This window comes from Vigna angularis, chromosome 3 (genome assembly GCF_016808095.1).
Source record: "Vigna angularis cultivar LongXiaoDou No.4 chromosome 3, ASM1680809v1, whole genome shotgun sequence".
In the NCBI taxonomy this organism is placed as follows: domain Eukaryota; kingdom Viridiplantae; phylum Streptophyta; class Magnoliopsida; order Fabales; family Fabaceae; genus Vigna; species Vigna angularis.
In genome coordinates, this window is record NC_068972.1 from 23,108,497 (window position 1) to 23,126,147 (window position 17,651).

Sequence of the window (17,651 nt, forward strand, 5' to 3'; positions counted from 1 at the left end):
CATAGGAGTGACTCGAATATCTCTTTGATGTAATCAATGTAACATTTTTCAATACATTGATTTTACATTTGTTCTGATTGAAGTTAAAATTATATCAATGTCTCATTTATGAAATTATCAGTGCGAAGTTTGAGTGAATCTCTTTTTGAGATCAAGTGTAATGCTCAGTTTGAATGAGCCGCTTGTCTTTAGATTTGTTCACTCATTTGAATTTATCAGAACTTCAAAATTTTATTAGCTATAATATTTGCAGTTCATTATCCTTCTTTAAAGCAAGTAAAATGACATTACTAAGAAAAACAAAATGTCAATCTTGACAACAAAAACTTAAATAAATTCAAATCCAACCAAATCTGAAAGGACTAGCACAGCAGGAAAAGAAAAAGTGAAAAGATTATTGTTTGGACAAAAAAGAGAAAATATATGTTGAGAGTGGGATTTGAACCCACGCCCTTTCGGACCAGAACCTTAATCTGGCGCCTTAGACCAACTCGGCCATCTCAACTTTATGATAATTATAAATCCATAGTTTAATGAAATAAATTGTTGAGAGATAGGATAGAAAGTGCACTCCAAATGGAAGTTGGTGAAATGAGCTGTCACTGCACCTTCTTCACAATTTGTTGTCCCTACCATTATGGAGTGTGAAGCCAACACTAATTACTAGCAGACAATCAAAAACAAATATTTGTTTCATATGTGCTGTCCTTCAATGACAAAATGAGTTCACAAGGAAAACATAGTCCAAACCAAAATGACCCACCCGATTAAAAGAAGAAAAAAGAAGGCATAAATGGAAGAAGAAAGAGCAGTAACTTCACATTCCCCTACTAGTGCTATACCATTTCTGTTGGCATATTTGTTATTATGATTGTACAATACTCATCCATAATTTTTTTTTCCGATGTGGGACAGCGTTGAATTTTTTTCACTCCTCCTTTCTGCTATAAAGTTTGTATGACATCTGACATCTTCTGACATATTGAGGACCTCAAATGCCACTTCTTTTGGATGATGGGTGAAATCAGTTGAAATGATATGATAGTAGAATAAATAATGTGAAACAGTCTCTCAATTTGAATAAAACTAGTTCATATTTTAAACTAAAATTTTAGAATTTTATAAATGAATAAAATAAATAAAAATATTTAATTGAGAAAAAAAGACTTCAAAATAGTGGTGATCAAATTCTTGAATAATGGTTGATGTGAAGTGTTTTCTTATATAATTCAACTTTTTTTTTTAAATTAAGTCAATTAGCAATTAATATTCTGAAAACAAGTTGATCAAATTCTTGTAGTTAAGTTATTGTTGTGCATAATTACTATTTCCAATAAATAATAATTCACGCATTCAAATTTTTTTTTTCCAACCATACAACAACTATATAATGTAAAAAAGTGAATAAATAGTGTCAATGTTACATTAATACTAAGCATAGTCTTTTACCACATTAACATCTAAAATAATATTTACAAGAGTAAGGGTAAGAAGTGAAATAAAATATTATAGAACTTAAAAATATTTTTGAAATTTTTTACTAACTAATTCAATTAGTCGTTGAAGGGTTTGGTTTTGATGTTACTAAAAATAAGTTTACACATTTTTTTAAGATAATCATATAAAGGAATTACTTAAATAATGTAAAGGATAGTGAACACTTAGTTTTATATTAATTTATCGAAACATGACTTACAATAAGTTATCATTAGTAATTACTAAATAGTTTTATTAATCTCAAGATCACAAATATTGTTTTCTTATCATAGCTTAGAAGAGTAAATAAAGTTTCTTTACGTTAGTTATATGTTAATCTCTTTTAACATCTAATACATCATGTTTCTCTAGACTAAGTATATAAATTCAACAAGTTATTTAGTATAATAAGAAAACTCAATCTTAGACAACATTACAAAAAGTACTCTTTATTTCGAAATTATTAACTTTGATGTGTGAAAGATTTACTAGCATGAGTAATTTCTAAAGTTTGGTCTATCAAAGAGTTTGATTCTACTTTTACATTCAAGAATTTATCTTATAGCATCTATATCTCACATTCATTAGCTTATTATGCATGCAAAAGTTTCCTTTTATAAGTGTCTTAAATTAAATTGTTAAAACTTTTATTTTGTAGATTTGTCCTCGTGTCAACGCTATGTAAGAATGTGTTTGACTTTTAGTCGACATGTTTTAATACCACACTCAATATCAATGTAAGTATATGTTTTCTATTCTAAAAGTTTTTTTCTATTATTTTGATGAAATATACATTTTCAAATCGTTTATGTTATGTCAAAATCATCTTTAGGATTAGTTTTAATTAAGTGTTTTATAAAACTTAGATATTTTACAATTTATAATGCCAATTGGGTTGAATATATGTAAGATGTGTAAATAGTTTAAAACTTGTTGTGTCTTATGATTCTTCTAACTAGGTGTCTCTTGTGTCTTCATTGAGACTTTGCATAGATGATAAGTTTTTGTAAAGTGAAGCAAATCGTTTCAAGTAATAGGTGTAAGGTTCAAGTATCGTTCTTCCAAGAGACTTGTGGTTTGTTTGTCTAATCGGAATTATTTAACAAAATCAATTTAGAAATCATAACAATTGAATTCATATTGATGATTTTGAATTGAAATAACAAGATTTAAAGATTATTATTGAAAATTTATGAAAAACTTCGTTTGAATTGGGTTTCATGAATTACGTTAGAGTAAAATTCTGGACAACATATCATGTGTTCAAACATTCACATTAATGTATACTCGGTTTAACTCCTTAAATCAAGTTCTAAATATATATGTTAAATCATTAATTCCTCATTTAACATATAATTTACATTAAAATCTGATGTTCAAGAATTACCAGAAGAATTGACACCATTTCTAGTATCGTTCATTTTGGTTGCTCTATCTGATGTCCACGTTCAAGTTTGCTTTCTAGTTCTCATAAACATTTAGATTACATCATACTTTCGTATAATGACAGTAAAATCAAGAAGAGTATATGAACACAAAGATATATTGAATAAGAAAATTACATCATAGTGAGTTCATTACATCCAATTCCAACGAAAGAGAAATCTAGCTATTACTAGTCATTTTAAACATACACGTTTGATGAAAATCGATGAAGAGTGATGTCATGATGTCTCAAAGTAGCCTCCCTAGAGTTCCTAGAATTTTTTCGTATTTTCTTAAACCAGAACTTCTTTGTTTTCTGTCTTTCTCGAGCTAATAATCACTCCATAAATATATAAATCGTTCAACACACAGATATGCATGCGCTGAGCGAAAACTGAATTGATTCGCTCTTAATTGATTTCACTTGTTGAGCGAGCTACTCTACTCGCTGAGCGAGCTACTCTACTCGCTGAGCGAGTAGTCTTTCTTTTAACTAAGCAAGTCATAGGTGACTTAGTGAGAAATTGATGACAAATCTTCTATGATGTATCAAGTTCCTGTACAATATACATACTTTTTTACTAACTATTACATTTTTCAATGAGAAAAATAATAATTCATAAATAATTACAAGATTTGAGAATAAAAACGTTTTTTTTTACACTTATCTATAAATTGCATCTAATTGTTATGTTAGTCTTACATCTTAAAGTATTTATTTAATAAAGACACATGTCGTGCATTTTTATTCTATTGAGTCTTAATTGAAGAACTACCTTTAAGTTTTTTTTTAATGTCTTGCAATGAAAATTTTGTCTTATCTTAAACGCATTTAGTGCTTCTATTTACACTTAATTAATTTCATTTAAGTTTTATAATTAAAAGTCTTATAGCTAAAACAGGCTTGTTATGAAAAAAAAGTCATGATTTTCTTTATGAAAATAATTTTATACTTTTAAATTCATATACCACTAATAAATTTATTTTTTATCAAAGGGTTATTAAGGAAAATAATATATATATATATATATATATATATATATATATATATATATATATATATATATATATAATATTGAGTCTTATTTTCATAATACTACTTTTAACTTAAAACTTTAAGATAATAAATTTATAATTTATAAATCTTTCATCTTTTATAATATTTATTATTGTTTTTTCTATTTAATATGAGATTTTGATTTACACTTTAACAATTTTCTTGCAATTTGAATCAGGTTGAAATATAAAATATAAATATCCTGTGAAAATAAATATTAGAATAAAAGGGTAGAATAGTAAAAGTCCAAACCCAGATATTTACTTTCACTTAAACGTAATGTGTGCACGTGTTTAGTGAGAGAAAATAAATGGGAGGCGAGAATCAGAGAGAGAAAGGGGCACGCGATTCTCTGCTAGGGTTTCGACCCTCTTCCACAATCACCACCACCACACACGGCTGAGCACCACCACACACAGTTTCAGACCGATCAAAAGGTTGCAAAAGCTCACAGGTATATTCTGAATAACTCTCAAAATTATTATTAACTGAAAATTGCATGTTACAAAGTATTTATACAAACGCACACACAGTAACAGAATACACTTCTGTTTTTGTTTATTTCCAACACTCCTCCTAAACAAAACTGTATGATTTCGAAGAAACAATAAGATTTTCAACCCTTTTCACCGATTGATCGGTGAAAGTTTCAGTTTTTCCACTCCAATCTGCTTTCTGAGTTTCAGAAAGTGTTCCCCTTTTAATGCTTTGGTGAGTATGTCAGCAATCTGGTCTTCAGATCTGCAGTACACCACCTCTAGCTTCTTTTTGCTAACTTGCTCTCTGATAAAATGAAATCGAGTCTCAATATGTTTGCTCCTACCATGTGATGTAGGATGCTTAGTCAGGTCAATGGCTGACTTGTTGTCAACAAGCAGTCTGACCTTCCCTATCCCTTCAATCTTCAGCTCCTTCATCAGTGAGTCAAGCCAGGCTGCTTGACAAGTGGCTTCACATGCCGCAATGTACTCTGCTTCACATGAAGACAGAGCTACAACAGGTTCCTTTGTAGAGTTCCAGGAGATAAGTGCCCCATCAAAGTAGAACACATACCCTGCTGTACTCTTCCTGTCACCCTTGTCCCCATACCAATCAGAGTCAGAGTAAGCAATTACTCTTACCTCTCCTCCTGATCCATACTTAGGCAGTCGAATTCCATACTCAGTGGTACCTTTTAGATACCTTAGGATCCTCTTTACAACATTCAGATGAGACACTCTGGGATTTTGCATAAATCTGCTGACCAAACCCACACTATAGCTAATATCAGGTCTTGTATTGCACAAGTACCTTAGGCTCCCAACCATTCTTCTATACTTAGTAGGGTCAACAGCTTCTTCTTCAGGATCTTTCTCGAGTTTTATGCCAACTTCTGCTGGAGTACTAGCAGAGTTGCATTGATCCATGTTAAACTTAGTTAACATGTCTATAACGTATCTAGACTGATGCATCATCATACCTGTATCAGTTGTAGTGAACTCAATCCCAAGAAAGTAACTAAGTTTACCCAAGTCACTCATCTCAAACTCCTGTAGCATCTGGGCTTTGAACTTGTTAATTCTCTCATCACTGCTGCCCGTAACCAACATATCATCTACATACAGGCACACAATTACCATATCTTTCCTATCATTCTTCTCATAACACTGAACATATACTCCATGTTCAGACACACATTTTTCAAAGCCAATGCTTCCCATGAATCCATCTATCTTCTGGTTCCAAGCCCTTGGAGCTTGCTTAAGCCCATATAAGGCTTTCTTTAACTTGTATACCTTGTCAATGTGCCTCTTGACTTCAAAACCTTGAGGTTGAACCACATAGACTTCCTCTTCCAAGTCTCCATTCAAAAAAGCAGACTTTACATCTAATTGATGTAAAGCCCAGTTGTTCTGTATAGCCATTGAAACAACCAGTCTTACTGTCTCCAATCTGGCCACAGGTGCAAACACCTCTCCGTAATCAATTCCAGCTTTCTGCAGAAACCCTTTTGCCACCAACCTGGCTTTGTATCTAGTCACAACCCCTTGTGGATTTATTTTAGACTTATAAACCCATTTTAGAGCTATGGGTCTCTTGTTAGGAGGTAATTCAGTCAGTTCCCAAGTCTGGTTCTTCACAATTGACCCAATTTCCTCCTGCATAGCCCTGTTCTATCTCTCATCCTTCACTGCCTGCTCAAAATTAACAGGTTCAGCTTCTGCTATTAAGGCAAAGTGAACAAAGTTGCCTTCTGATGAGATTGTTGCATCATATGCTAGGTCATAGTCTCTCAAATGGGTTGGCAATTGAGTAACCCGAGAAGACCTCCTAACACTCTCCTCCCTCCTGCATGCCTCTGATTCTGCTGCAGGTTCACTTTCCAACTCAATGGTTGGGTTTTCTTTTTCTTTAACTTCCCATTGCCACTCTCCTGTTTCATCAACTTTCACATCCCTGCTGACTGAAGCAGTACCTGTTGCAGGATCATACAATTTGTATCCTCCTGTAACATGATACCCAATCAACACTAATGGAATTCCTCTGTCATCCAGCTTTTTCCTCAACTGTTCTGGAACATGTTTGTAGCATAGGGATCCAAACACTTTCAGATGCTTCACATCTGGCTTCACTCTTGACCAAGCTTCCTCTGGTGTGACATCATTAAGTCTCTTTGTTGGAGACAAATTTAATACATAAGTGGCTGTCAACACAGCCTCACCCCATAAGAAACTAGGTAACCCCTTACTTTTCAACATGCACCTTACCATGTTTAGAATTGTTCTATTCTTCCTCTCTGCTGCCCCATTGTGTTGAGGCGTGTAGGGAGGAGTAACCTCATGAACAATTCCTTCTTTTCCATAATAATCTCTGAAATTAGTGGAGATATATTCTCCTCCTCCATCTGTTCTCAGTGTCTTCAATTTGTTCCCACTCTGCCTTTCAACCATATTTTTGAACTGCTAAAAATGTTGCAACACTTCCCCTTTTCTCTTTAAGAGATAAACCCAACATTTTCTGGTCCAGTCATCTAAAAATAGTAGAAAGTACCTGCTGCCACCAGGTGTCTCTACTTGCATAGGGCCACAAACATCCGAGTACACCACTCCTATTTTCTCTGCAGATTTCTGGGGTAAAAACCTCTGAAAACTGCCACGGGTCTGCTTGCATTGGACACATTCACTGCAAACAGTTCTAGGAATGTCCACCTTTGATAAGCCAGTCACCAAATTCTTCTGACTTAACATTGATAGATCTTTGAAATTCAGATGTCCAAATCTGAGATGCCACAGCCACTCATTTTCCTCTTCTACTGCAGTAAAACAGTGATGGTTTACTGCCTCCATCACCAATTTAAATGTTCTGTTATGGGAAAGTTCAACCTGTATCACTTCTTTTCCCTCTTGATTGAAGATGCTCAGGCCATTGTTTTCCATCTTCATCACATAGCCCTTTTGAAGTAGTTGTCCAAGACTAAGTAAATTAGTCTTTAACCCAGGTACATACAATACCTCTTCAATGACCACTTCTCTACCATCTTCACTCCTCAAAGCTACTCTGCCAGAGCATTCTGCCTCCAAACTGCTGTTATCAGCAAATTTGATCTTTCTATTCTTCACCCTCTGCACTCTCACAAACCAGTCTTTTCTCCCAGTCATGTGAGTTGAACAGCCAGAGTCAAGATACCACACAATGCTTTCTGGTTGCTTCTCATCATCATAGGCCATCAAAATTACTACCTCTGAGTCTGATTCTTCTTGGACCAGATTAGCCCTCTTAGGTTTATTCTTGGCCCCTTCACCTTTCCAGCACTCCTTTGCATAGTGCCCCAGCTTCTGGTAGTTATAGCATTTCACCTTTTTCTTGTCAAACTTCCATTCTCCATCAGCATTCTTTGTCTTCTTTTCTTTTCCAGATTCAGTGTACTCTTCTCCTTGTTGGTCCAGAGAATCTTTTCCTTTCTTACCTCCTTTTTCACCTTTCTTGAAAACCTTTTTTCCTCTCCATTATGATCTGGCTTGCAGGGCCTGTTCCTGACATTGCCTGCGTTCATTGAGACGTAACTCATGAGCCTCCAATGAATGCAACAGCTCCTCACTGTCAATATCCTCTCTTCTCCGAGTTTATTAAATGGCAGCCACCACATAGTCAAATCTGGGAGTTAGGGTTCTCAGAACTTTATCTACAATGTACTCATCTGTTACCTTTTCACCACAAGCTCTCATTTTATTCACTAACTCCTGGACCTTATCAAAATACTCAGCCACGGTTTCACTTTCCTCCATGATCAGAGTTTCAAATTTTCTCCTTAAAGCTTGCAGTTTAACCTTTGCATTTCTGTCTCCATCACCATAGGTTTTCATCAGCATTCCCCAAATCTCCTTTGCAGTGGCTGCATTAGAGATTTTGTTGAAAATTTTCTGACTTACACATTGATACATCAAGAACCTGGCCTTGCTGTCCAGTTTCTCCAGCATCTTGTGTTCTTTCTTCTGTTCTTGGGTTGCCTTTTCACTCAACACAGGCACTCCATCTTCAATGATTTCCAACACATCCTGAAAGCCAAACACAACCCACATCTTGATCCGTCAATCTGCAAAATGCTTGCCATCAAACACGGGTAGTGACCCCTGAATCCCTCCTATTCCAACCATCCTTTCTTGCTACACTCTTTCTGAATCTTTGATCTATACCCAGTCAAAGAAACCTCCTTTTCTGCACTTCTAGATACACACACCTCCAGACTACAGTACCCACTTTTTCACACACCTCAGGAAAGGAACCTATGCTATTGATACCATATTAGAATAAAATGGCAGAATAGTAAAAGCCCAAACCCAGATATTTACTTTCACTTAAACGTAATGTGTGCACGTGTTTAGTGAGAGAAAATAAATGGGAGACGAGAATCAGAGAGAGAAAGGGACACGCGATTCTCTGCTAGGGTTTCGACCCTCTTCCATAATCACCACCACCACACACGGCTGAGCACCACCACACACAGTTTCAGACCGATCAAAAGGTTGCAAAAGCTCACAGGTATATTCTGAATAACTCTCAAAATTATTATTAACTGAAAATTGCATGTTACAAAGTATTTAAACAAACGCACACAGTAACATAATACACTTCTGTTTTTGTTTATTTCCAACAATAAAAACTTACATCTTATCGTATTTTGCCATAACAAGAAGCAAACAATTAATTAATATTGAAAGTTGTTAGTTAAATTCTGCATTTCTAATTTTTTATTATCAGCATTCTGCATTTCTAATGATTCGTTGTGTGTAAATAAAGCTCTCTTTATCTGCATCCACTCGAACATAAACCAGCTTGCATGATTTGATTTTGAAAATTTAGCAGGAAGTTAGAATCAAGCAAAAGAACTTTACTTCATGCCTAAGAATTTCTGTAGTCCTCTTTTTTTTCTTCCATAAACTCTTTTAGTGTTTTTTATTTTTATTTTCAGACTGGGACATATCACATGGACTCAGTGGTGAAGCACACAGGTGAACCCCTGATGTGTCTCTAGAAAATAAGTGGGGACAAACATAAAAGGAAGGAAAATTCAGTCTAAAAAAGTATTTGAGAAAATTAAATGTCACAAATTCCTAGTAATTGGGTTGCTAAGTTCTAAGTTGTAAGAATTCCTTTATGTTTTGTTCTTATTTTTTGTGTTTACTTTTATGCGAGTGACACCTAATGTTCATGTGCTCCACAAGGTAATTTCACTTATCAGTTTTGTCTTGTAGCAAACAGTGTGCAGCTGGAAGATGGAAAAGGTTCCAATGATCTACTGCCACTGAAAATTGGAGCCCCACCACCACTTCTTGTAGACCCTTTTAAAGTTAAGTACTTCAATGATGGACCTCCTCAGTTTCACCACTCTCCAAAACACTTCTCTCTCTGGAGACACATTCATTAAGGCTGCTTCATCATAAACCAATTCATATCTTCCTATCATCATCATCATCATTTATGGCTTCCTTTTGGTCATTCTTAGTAATGCTGATGGCCTTAATGGCATGCAATTCTTCATTGGCTTTGGCTTTTCGACAAAACATGCATGTTTCCACCATTTCAGCCGCACCAACAACATTACCAGGTGCCCCTCTGCAATTCTCTCCTGCTATGTCACCAGATATTGAGCCTTTGTTTCCAACCCCTGGAAGTGCTGCTTTCCCTCCCTCAGAGTCCTCAATCCCCACAATTCCTTCAAGCCCCAGCCCTCCCAACCCTGATGTCACCAATAATCCAGGCTCAATTTTGGCTTTTCCACCCTCAGAGTCTATGCCAGCTTTGGCCCCATCTTCCCACGGTGTATCTCTCCCTCTTTATTCACTTTTTCATCTTGCCATTCTCGTATTTTGCATAATGCAGCTTCATGGCATGTAAGGTGAATAGTGGTTGCAGTTTCTACATATCTTCTCCAAACATGTTTTGTCAGCGTTTACTTTTTAGTCTGTATATCAAGTGCCACAAGCCATTGCGAGTACCCTGAAGTGCTACAGTTGTACAATGTTTCAAAACATTAAGACTTGTAAACATTTTCAAGTTTTTATCTGATATTCTGGGATATTTGAGTGTAGAAATCACAGTTGAGGGGAAATGGTTTTCATCGTTATATCAGTTCGGAATAACTCGTGAAATGTAATGTGATAGGAAACTTTTGATGTTTGTTCTTTTACTCTTTAATTTTGAGTATTGGTTACATTTATTTTCATTTTTTAGTATATTTTATTGTAGTTTTTCTTAGTTTCTTTTACTTCTGCATATATAGTATATACTGGATGTAGAACTCGGAGACGCAGGGGGACATTCTCCTACTTATACATATTACCACTGGCCTCCACAATTAATTGAATCAAAGGCTTTTTTCCCCCTAGGAATTAGGACCACAAATCACTTTGTTGTTGTGAAAAAAGAACCTTTTAGTGACTCTGCATCGTGGGCACTTAGCATTATTATATAGGAGAAAACATTTTTGGCATGAAAAGGAGAGTTGGGCACATTGGGCGGGCTACGATATAGATAACTAACAAAAAAGTGAGACAACCAGAATATGCATATGTCGCTAACAAAGTATGTAGAAAAACAAGTGTCTAGGAAATCCACTAGATACTCGGTCTTGGATTAGTTAGGAATATACTAAACTGTATACAAGATCTGTAGGTTACTTGAGCAGGTCCCCATAACATGTACATAGGTATCTTTTAATATTGTTCTACAAAACTTAGTTATTTACTCTGTGAACCTTATCTAGAGAGCTACAAGACTAGGTTGATTATTTGTAATTCCATTAAACAACTGCTCTGATAATGATCCCATGAAATTCTTTAACCCAAATGGATTCTTCCATTTGTTGGAAGATTCCTTAGCAATGAAGCTTCTCATCCTTATGTTCTCCTGCTTCAGCATATCTATAGCTAAACTCAGGTGTCTTATCACCTCTATTTTCTCTTGGTCTTTTTGCTTAAGATGGTCCTTCTGCGCGCTATTCTCCTGCCTTAACTTCATTACTTCACCAGAAAGGGTACCTTTTTGTGCTCTTTCATCTTTTTCAAGTCGTTTTATTTCTTCCCTTAACATCACTACTTCACCACAAACGCTATCTTCTGGGTTTAGTTCATCATTCTTCACTCTATTCTCTTTTTCTTCCCTCGACATCGTTACTTCACACTTGATACCTTTCTGGTGGAGTTCATTCTTCTGCCCTCTATTATATTTCCTGAGTTGTTCTATTTCTTCCCTCAACATCATTATTTCTCCACAAATGATATATTTCTTGTTGAGTTCATCCTTCAGCGCTGCATTCTCTTTTCCCAATTGCCCTATTTCTTCCCTCAACATCATTATTTCACTGCAAATGTTGTCTTTCTGGTGGAGTTCATCCTTCTGCGCTCTATTCTCTTTCCTGAGTTGCTCTATTTCTTCCTTCAACATCATTACTTCACCACAAATGATACTTTTCTGGTTTAGTTCATCCTTCATAACTCTATTCTCTTTACTGAGTTGCTCTATTTCTTCCCTCGGCATCATTGCTTTACCACAAATGATATCTTTCTGGTTGAGTTCATGCTTCTGCGTTCTATTCTCTTTTCTGAATTGCTCTATTTCTTCCCTCAACATCATTACTTCACCACAAATGATACTTTTCTGGCTTAGTTCATCCTTCAGAACTCTATTTTCTTTACCGAGTTGTTCTATTTCTTCCCTCAACATCATTGCTTCACCACAAATGATATCTTTCTGGTTGAGTTCATCCTTCTGTGCTCTATTCTCTTTTCTTAGTTGCTCTATTTCTTCCCTCAGCATCATTAATTCAACAAAAGTGATGCTTTTCCGGTCGAGTTCATCCTTCTGAACCCTGTTCTCTTTTCTGAGTTGCTCTATTTCTTCCCTCAACATCACTGCTTCGTAAATGTTATATTTTTGCTTGTTCTGACCCTTATGATCCTTGTTCTCTTCACCAAGTCTCTCAAACTGAACTTCCTCCAGTTGTGCACAGTTATTGAATATGGAATCCTCTTCCTCTTCTTGCTCAGGATCATCAATTTCAGATTCCCCAGACTCCTCTACATCACAACTCTCAGAATAGCTATCATAACAGTCATTCGCAAAACTTATCAACTTCTCTGGTTGATGATGCTTGAGTGGAGAAAAGGGGGACCCTCCAGTCTTCTGCTGACGAATTCCAGCGATTTGATCATACCGCTCAGCTAATGATCGATGTGTCCTATAGAAGTCTTCAACCATGCTCACAAGTTGTGGTCTCTTCTTGTAATACATCTCAGCACGTTGGGCAAAGGAATCTGCATCTTCTTCAATTAGTTTTAACATTGCCTTTGTCTTCTCATTTAGCTCTGCCATAAAAAGCACAGTAAAATCACGTTACATTATTAAACTAACAAAAAGGCCAGGACATCATACGCACGGCCTAATAATCCACTAAGCTTCCACTACCAAAAAGAGAAATATAATCCAACTAAACACTGATTGCTAGAACTAACAAATGCATAGGGACAAAGTCAAAAGGGAGTGAGAGAAAAAGGTTTTAAAAAGTAAAGCTCATGAGATATAAGAAAACAAAGGTTTTTCATTTTTCTAAACTAGTACTTTCTTTAAAAACCTTGTATCTTCTTTCGAAAAGGGCCTGTTTCTTTTAAGTAATTCTTAGTGGAGAAAGTAGAGAGAGACATGTAATATAGGTCTAAATACTTGTATCGCAAAAGTAATAACAAAAGAGCAGAGAATGATATGGGGACCTTGGTTTATTCAAATATTTTATGCCCATAATATTAGAGGACAGGTGGGTAACAAATTACACACCATCATTGCATGATGATGATAAGCCATGAAAAACATTACTGCTAAAGTCAATCCATCGCTGCACTAATGGACTTTGCGTGCATCTAATTTTCACTAAACATCTAACTGTAGAAATCAGGATTTCAGTAAAATCTTGAAATCATTTGTTTTTTAACTTACTGTTCAACTAATCAAGTAGTAACATGTTTGTCAAATTTTCAGACTCAAAAATTTTAAACTATTTAACAAATCTGAAACAGAATGTATAGAAGTTGTTAAAGGCAATAATATAAGAGGAAGGAAACAGTACCTGTGAGAGTGGATTGAAGCCAAGGGGATCGTCTTGTGTTACTGTGGCTCTCAAGCCACCACCACTGTGACGGTTGATTCTTCATCATTTTAGCCCTCCTCCTCAGTTGTCTATGTTATCACGAACACCAAGAGCCTATTATGGCAAAACACATAATAAAAAACAAAAAGAAAACCTTGATTTCTCCAAACAAAAATCGCAAATATCATACATAATAATAACATAAACAATTATGACGTCTCAATCACTAAATTAGTATGTCTTGGTCAGAAAAAGAAGTTGCAATAAAAAATACGGGGGAAAAAACTACTGTAAAGGAAACCGTTTCGTTCCAAATAATAACCATAATTAATCGATTCACAGTGCATAAAAAATAAAGTCAGACAATATAGAAATGAAAAAAACAAACATATCAAGTTCGATGGAATGACAAATGCACCGACTGAGACACACTAACACTGCCACTTCGTCTTTCACAAGGCACCGCATACAAACAAACATAAACTTCCCCGAACAATGCCACTTCCTTTAGCAGAAAACACTCGAAATTCGAAAGTTCAGAGACAAAAACATACATAAAATTCAAAAACAAACAAATCAAGACAAAATTAAACACAAGTAAAGAAAAAAGAGGATTTACATGGAAAGAGAAAAAATCTCACATGAATTAATGCAATGCTTGCCACCACCGCCTGCGATGGAATTAGAGTTCACGAAGAGCAAGAGATTAGAATAGAACCATTTTATATATACTGTTGTTTTCGGTTTTGAAATTCTTGATTTGTCTCGTCTGAAACCCTCCACCTATCATCTTACGACACGTCTACTCAACATTTCACAATCAACCCTTTGCCTCGACCAAAAATAATAGTAATAATTCATACAAACACACTCAAATTCAAAATGCTACAGTTCAGTCAATGATCCCGCTGCCATAATCTATGGAAGGTTTAAATTGAAAAGCACGAAGATTATGAGAAAAATTAGTGCTTCACTAATGCAATAACTAGTGCTTAAATGACGTATTAATTATTTAAATTGATGATTAGCGATAATTCTGATTTGGCAAAAGCAGTATCTGGCGTGGGACTTGGATGGAAAATCGGAGGAGCGTGATGTGAAGACAAAATTTTTGGTGCAACGGTCGAACCCAAAATACAAACTAATTCAAAATAAACGCATTTTCTAGTGACAGATCAGTTTGTGGTGACACTGTCTTGGGTGGCTGTTTCATTTTGAGTCTAAATTATTGTGGTGGCAATAAAATTTGTTTGACTAGTAATTATTTTTTTTTATGGCTTATTTAACTTTTAGTAATTATTATTTATCTTTTAGAGAAATTCTATTAGTTTTTATATCTTCATTACAGCTTAAATATTTGGTTTATTTCAGTTTCTAATTCTATTGTTTAATGATCTTTTCATCTTTGTCTTTTGTATGTTATGTAAAGACATGCATTAGAGATTGTATTTTATAATAGCGTGTTTTCTTTAATATCTTATAAAAGGACATATAACTTAAGAAATTTATATTTTATAATATCATTGTCATGAAAGTTCGAAGCTGATGAATATTTTCGTCGTTTTCAAGCTTATTACGTACTTTTATGTATAAATCTACGTTTTTCAAGTTTCTGTGTGGAATGAACATGGAATACAGTAAAACCAGATACACATAACATGTAACAAAGTTCAGCCTGTTCTGTTTCTGAAAAAAATATATATTAAAGAAATGAGTTTGATGAAATTATTGAAGATTAAAAATATATAACTTAAAAAATAGTAATGATGGTTATTGTAATGAAAGTGATGTCATGAGTTTTTTTTTTTTTTTTTTCGTGTTTCTGTGTGTGCAAATTGTTTTAACTTTCCATCACTTATCCTATTTTCGTTATTTCCTTGATATCAGTGTTAAAATTCATAGCAAATACTTAGTGTGTCAGAATTATACTATTTTAATTTATAAAAAGGACTAGTTTGATTATAAACATATTTTTTAAATAATATTATTAAAATTGTTGAGTTCGTTATAGATTACTATGTTTTGGTTCATGAACAAATTTTATTTATATTTAAAATCAAAGGTAAGCATGTTAGATTATTTTATATTAAAAACCTATTTATAAACAAATTATATGAATGATACGGTGTTTTCGTGATTTTTTTTTCTTTAATGGCTTGTTTTCATTTTTTTTTTCTTTTTCTTGTACTATACCACGTCCATTGAAACTTGCGGAATTCAATAATGACTCATCTGGTTAAATTCAAAATAAATTTTTATTTAAATAAATAATTTCTAAAAACTTACTTATTTCAAAATTAAATAAGTTTTGTTTCTGATTGGATTGAGAGATGGATGTGAAAGAGACTGAGAGATAAATTTGAAGAAATAGAGAAGAGACTCTGGTGTTGTTTGAATTAAGTAATTCGAAGAGATAAATGAAGGGATTTGAAGAAATATTTTGTGAGAATTTGTGAATGATATGATGGATGTGATAGATTGAAAAAGTAAATGATTATCAATTTGTCCTTGCGTAGAAATTTGATATAAATTTAAATTTAAATAATGAAAATTATATTAAAATAATATTGAAATTGTTATTGATAAAAAAATTAAAATTGAAAAAATAAAAGAAAATTTTATAAAAGGAATTTGTAGGAATAAATTTTAAATACATTTTTTAAACCGCATGAATTGGCTGATGGAGCTTGTGAGTCGTAATTAGTTAATGGTTTAATATCACTATTAGTTTCAATTTTTGTGAGCTTTGTTCAAAATGGGCCTAATTTTTTTAAAATGTTCAATGTAGTCCTAAATATCGTAATTTGTGTTCAATTTAGTCCTTTTTGCAAACGCCGTTTAAATAGTTAACGGTTAAATATCCAGTTGTGCAATAAGTGAATGACATGTCATTTAACTGTTGACCTGCCTTGACTGAAACATGACGCAGCCAATGAGGGACTGCCACGTGGTAGCCCCTTCCCCATCCAAAAAATTGGGGTTTCTGAATGAAGGGGAAAAGGTTTCCTTACGCATGCGCCGCCAGAGGAAAACTGAATGGGTTTCGTGATGTTGCTACTCGAAGATGAAGCTCGCGATGGTCCAATTGACCATGGTGGGTCTATTGGAGTTTCGCAGAAACGAGAGCGAACTCCTTTCTCGCGGCGCGGTGAGGGTTGCAGCGGCGGTGCCTCCGCGAAGGTTCAATCTCCGACATTGTTACGATGTGAGAAGCCCACCGCTCTCAGGCGGTTTCGCGACAATAGGACTCGCGATTGAGTGTTTCCATTTTGGGGTTTTTGTTGTGTTATATGGTTTTTGTAAATTGGAAATATATGGTTTTCGTTTTAAAATTGATTTGGGAAATTCTTTGTTCTTATTTGTTTTGCGAGTGGTTAGGGATTCTTTTCTTCCTTACAGGTTTGAGTTTTGCAAAGTGGGGGATGATGGTTCAGATTGGGAATGTTAGGGTTTCTAAACTTGGAATTTTCTTTTGGAGTAAGTATCTGATTTCTTCTTTGGAAGGATGTTGGTTTTGGTGATCACGATTAGGGATGGTCCTTTCTTGATCTTTTTCTATGAATTTGTTTTTTCGTTTTGGGTTCATTTGATTCGCGATAATGGGTTTCGTGGTGGTTGTTGTTGGATGCAAGGGTGGTGCCAATGAAGGTGCTGGTAGGTGTCCATGGGTGGTTGCTGGACGGAGAAGATGATAGAGGTGCGAAGATAGTGGCTGGCCGTGAGTGTGGCAGCGACAGATAGGGTTAGGTGGTGGATAGGGTTTCTGTGTAGGGGAAAATTAGGGTTTCTGGAGGTAAGAGATGATGATGACGTGTCAAGGGTGATATGTCATTGATTGCACAACTAGACATTTGGTCGTTAACGATTTAAACTGTGTTTGCAAAAAGGACTAAATTAAACACAAATTACGATCTTTAGGACTACATTGAACATTTTAAAAACATTAGGACCAACAATTGTATTAAGCCTTAGTTAATTGCTTCTCCTTTTGTCTTGCATGTATGAGAGTTAGTAAGAAGGAGTGGAAAGAGTTTTAAATGTATTAGTGGTGGGATGTGCCATGGGTTCTTCTGC

General features: G+C 34.8%; 2 protein-coding genes and 1 non-coding gene across 5 annotated transcripts; 1 reads left to right on the plus strand and 2 right to left on the minus strand.

Annotated features, from left to right (window-relative positions):
* Nucleotides 1-424: 424 nt before the first annotated feature.
* On the minus strand, nt 425-505 carry TRNAL-AAG (transfer RNA leucine (anticodon AAG)). Its single transcript has one exon. It is a non-coding gene; the product is annotated as a tRNA-Leu (tRNA).
* Nucleotides 506-9,793: 9,288 nt separating this feature from the next.
* On the plus strand, nt 9,794-10,661 carry LOC108325490 (classical arabinogalactan protein 26). Its single transcript, XM_017558569.2, has one exon. It carries the CDS (start codon nt 9,917-9,919, stop codon nt 10,331-10,333), a length of 417 nt encoding a protein of 138 aa, XP_017414058.1. The 5' UTR covers nt 9,794-9,916; the 3' UTR covers nt 10,334-10,661.
* A 364-nt stretch (nt 10,662-11,025) lies between these two features.
* LOC108325156 (protein NETWORKED 4B) lies at nt 11,026-14,305 on the minus strand. 3 transcript variants are annotated; one of them, XM_017558171.2, is made up of 3 exons: nt 14,219-14,305; nt 13,557-13,691; nt 11,026-12,801 (listed from the first exon to the last, which is right to left on the minus strand). In XM_017558171.2, the coding sequence occupies exons 2-3, from the start codon at nt 13,642-13,644 to the stop codon at nt 11,198-11,200; spliced, it is 1,692 nt and encodes a 563-aa protein (XP_017413660.1). In that variant the 5' UTR covers nt 13,645-13,691; nt 14,219-14,305; the 3' UTR covers nt 11,026-11,197. The 3 variants fall into 3 exon arrangements, with proteins under 3 accessions (XP_017413660.1, XP_017413662.1, XP_017413661.1); XM_017558173.2 differs by having other exon boundaries at nt 13,557-13,666; nt 14,219-14,260; XM_017558172.2 differs by having other exon boundaries at nt 14,197-14,247.
* Between the last annotated feature and the right edge of the window lie 3,346 nt (nt 14,306-17,651).

What these genes read in the sequence shown, in the direction of transcription:
- LOC108325490 (XM_017558569.2), top strand. Translation starts at nt 9,917, where the DNA reads ATGGCTTCCTTTTGGTCATTCTTAGTAATGCTGATGGCCTTAATGGCA.
- LOC108325156 (XM_017558171.2), bottom strand. Translation starts at nt 13,644, where the DNA reads ATGATGAAGAATCAACCGTCACAGTGGTGGTGGCTTGAGAGCCACAGT. An exon ending in GCTTCAATCCACTCTCACAG is followed by an intron (nt 12,802 to 13,556) that starts GTACTGTTTCCT and finishes TTTTTATGGCAG; the next exon opens with AGCTAAATGAGAAGACAAAG.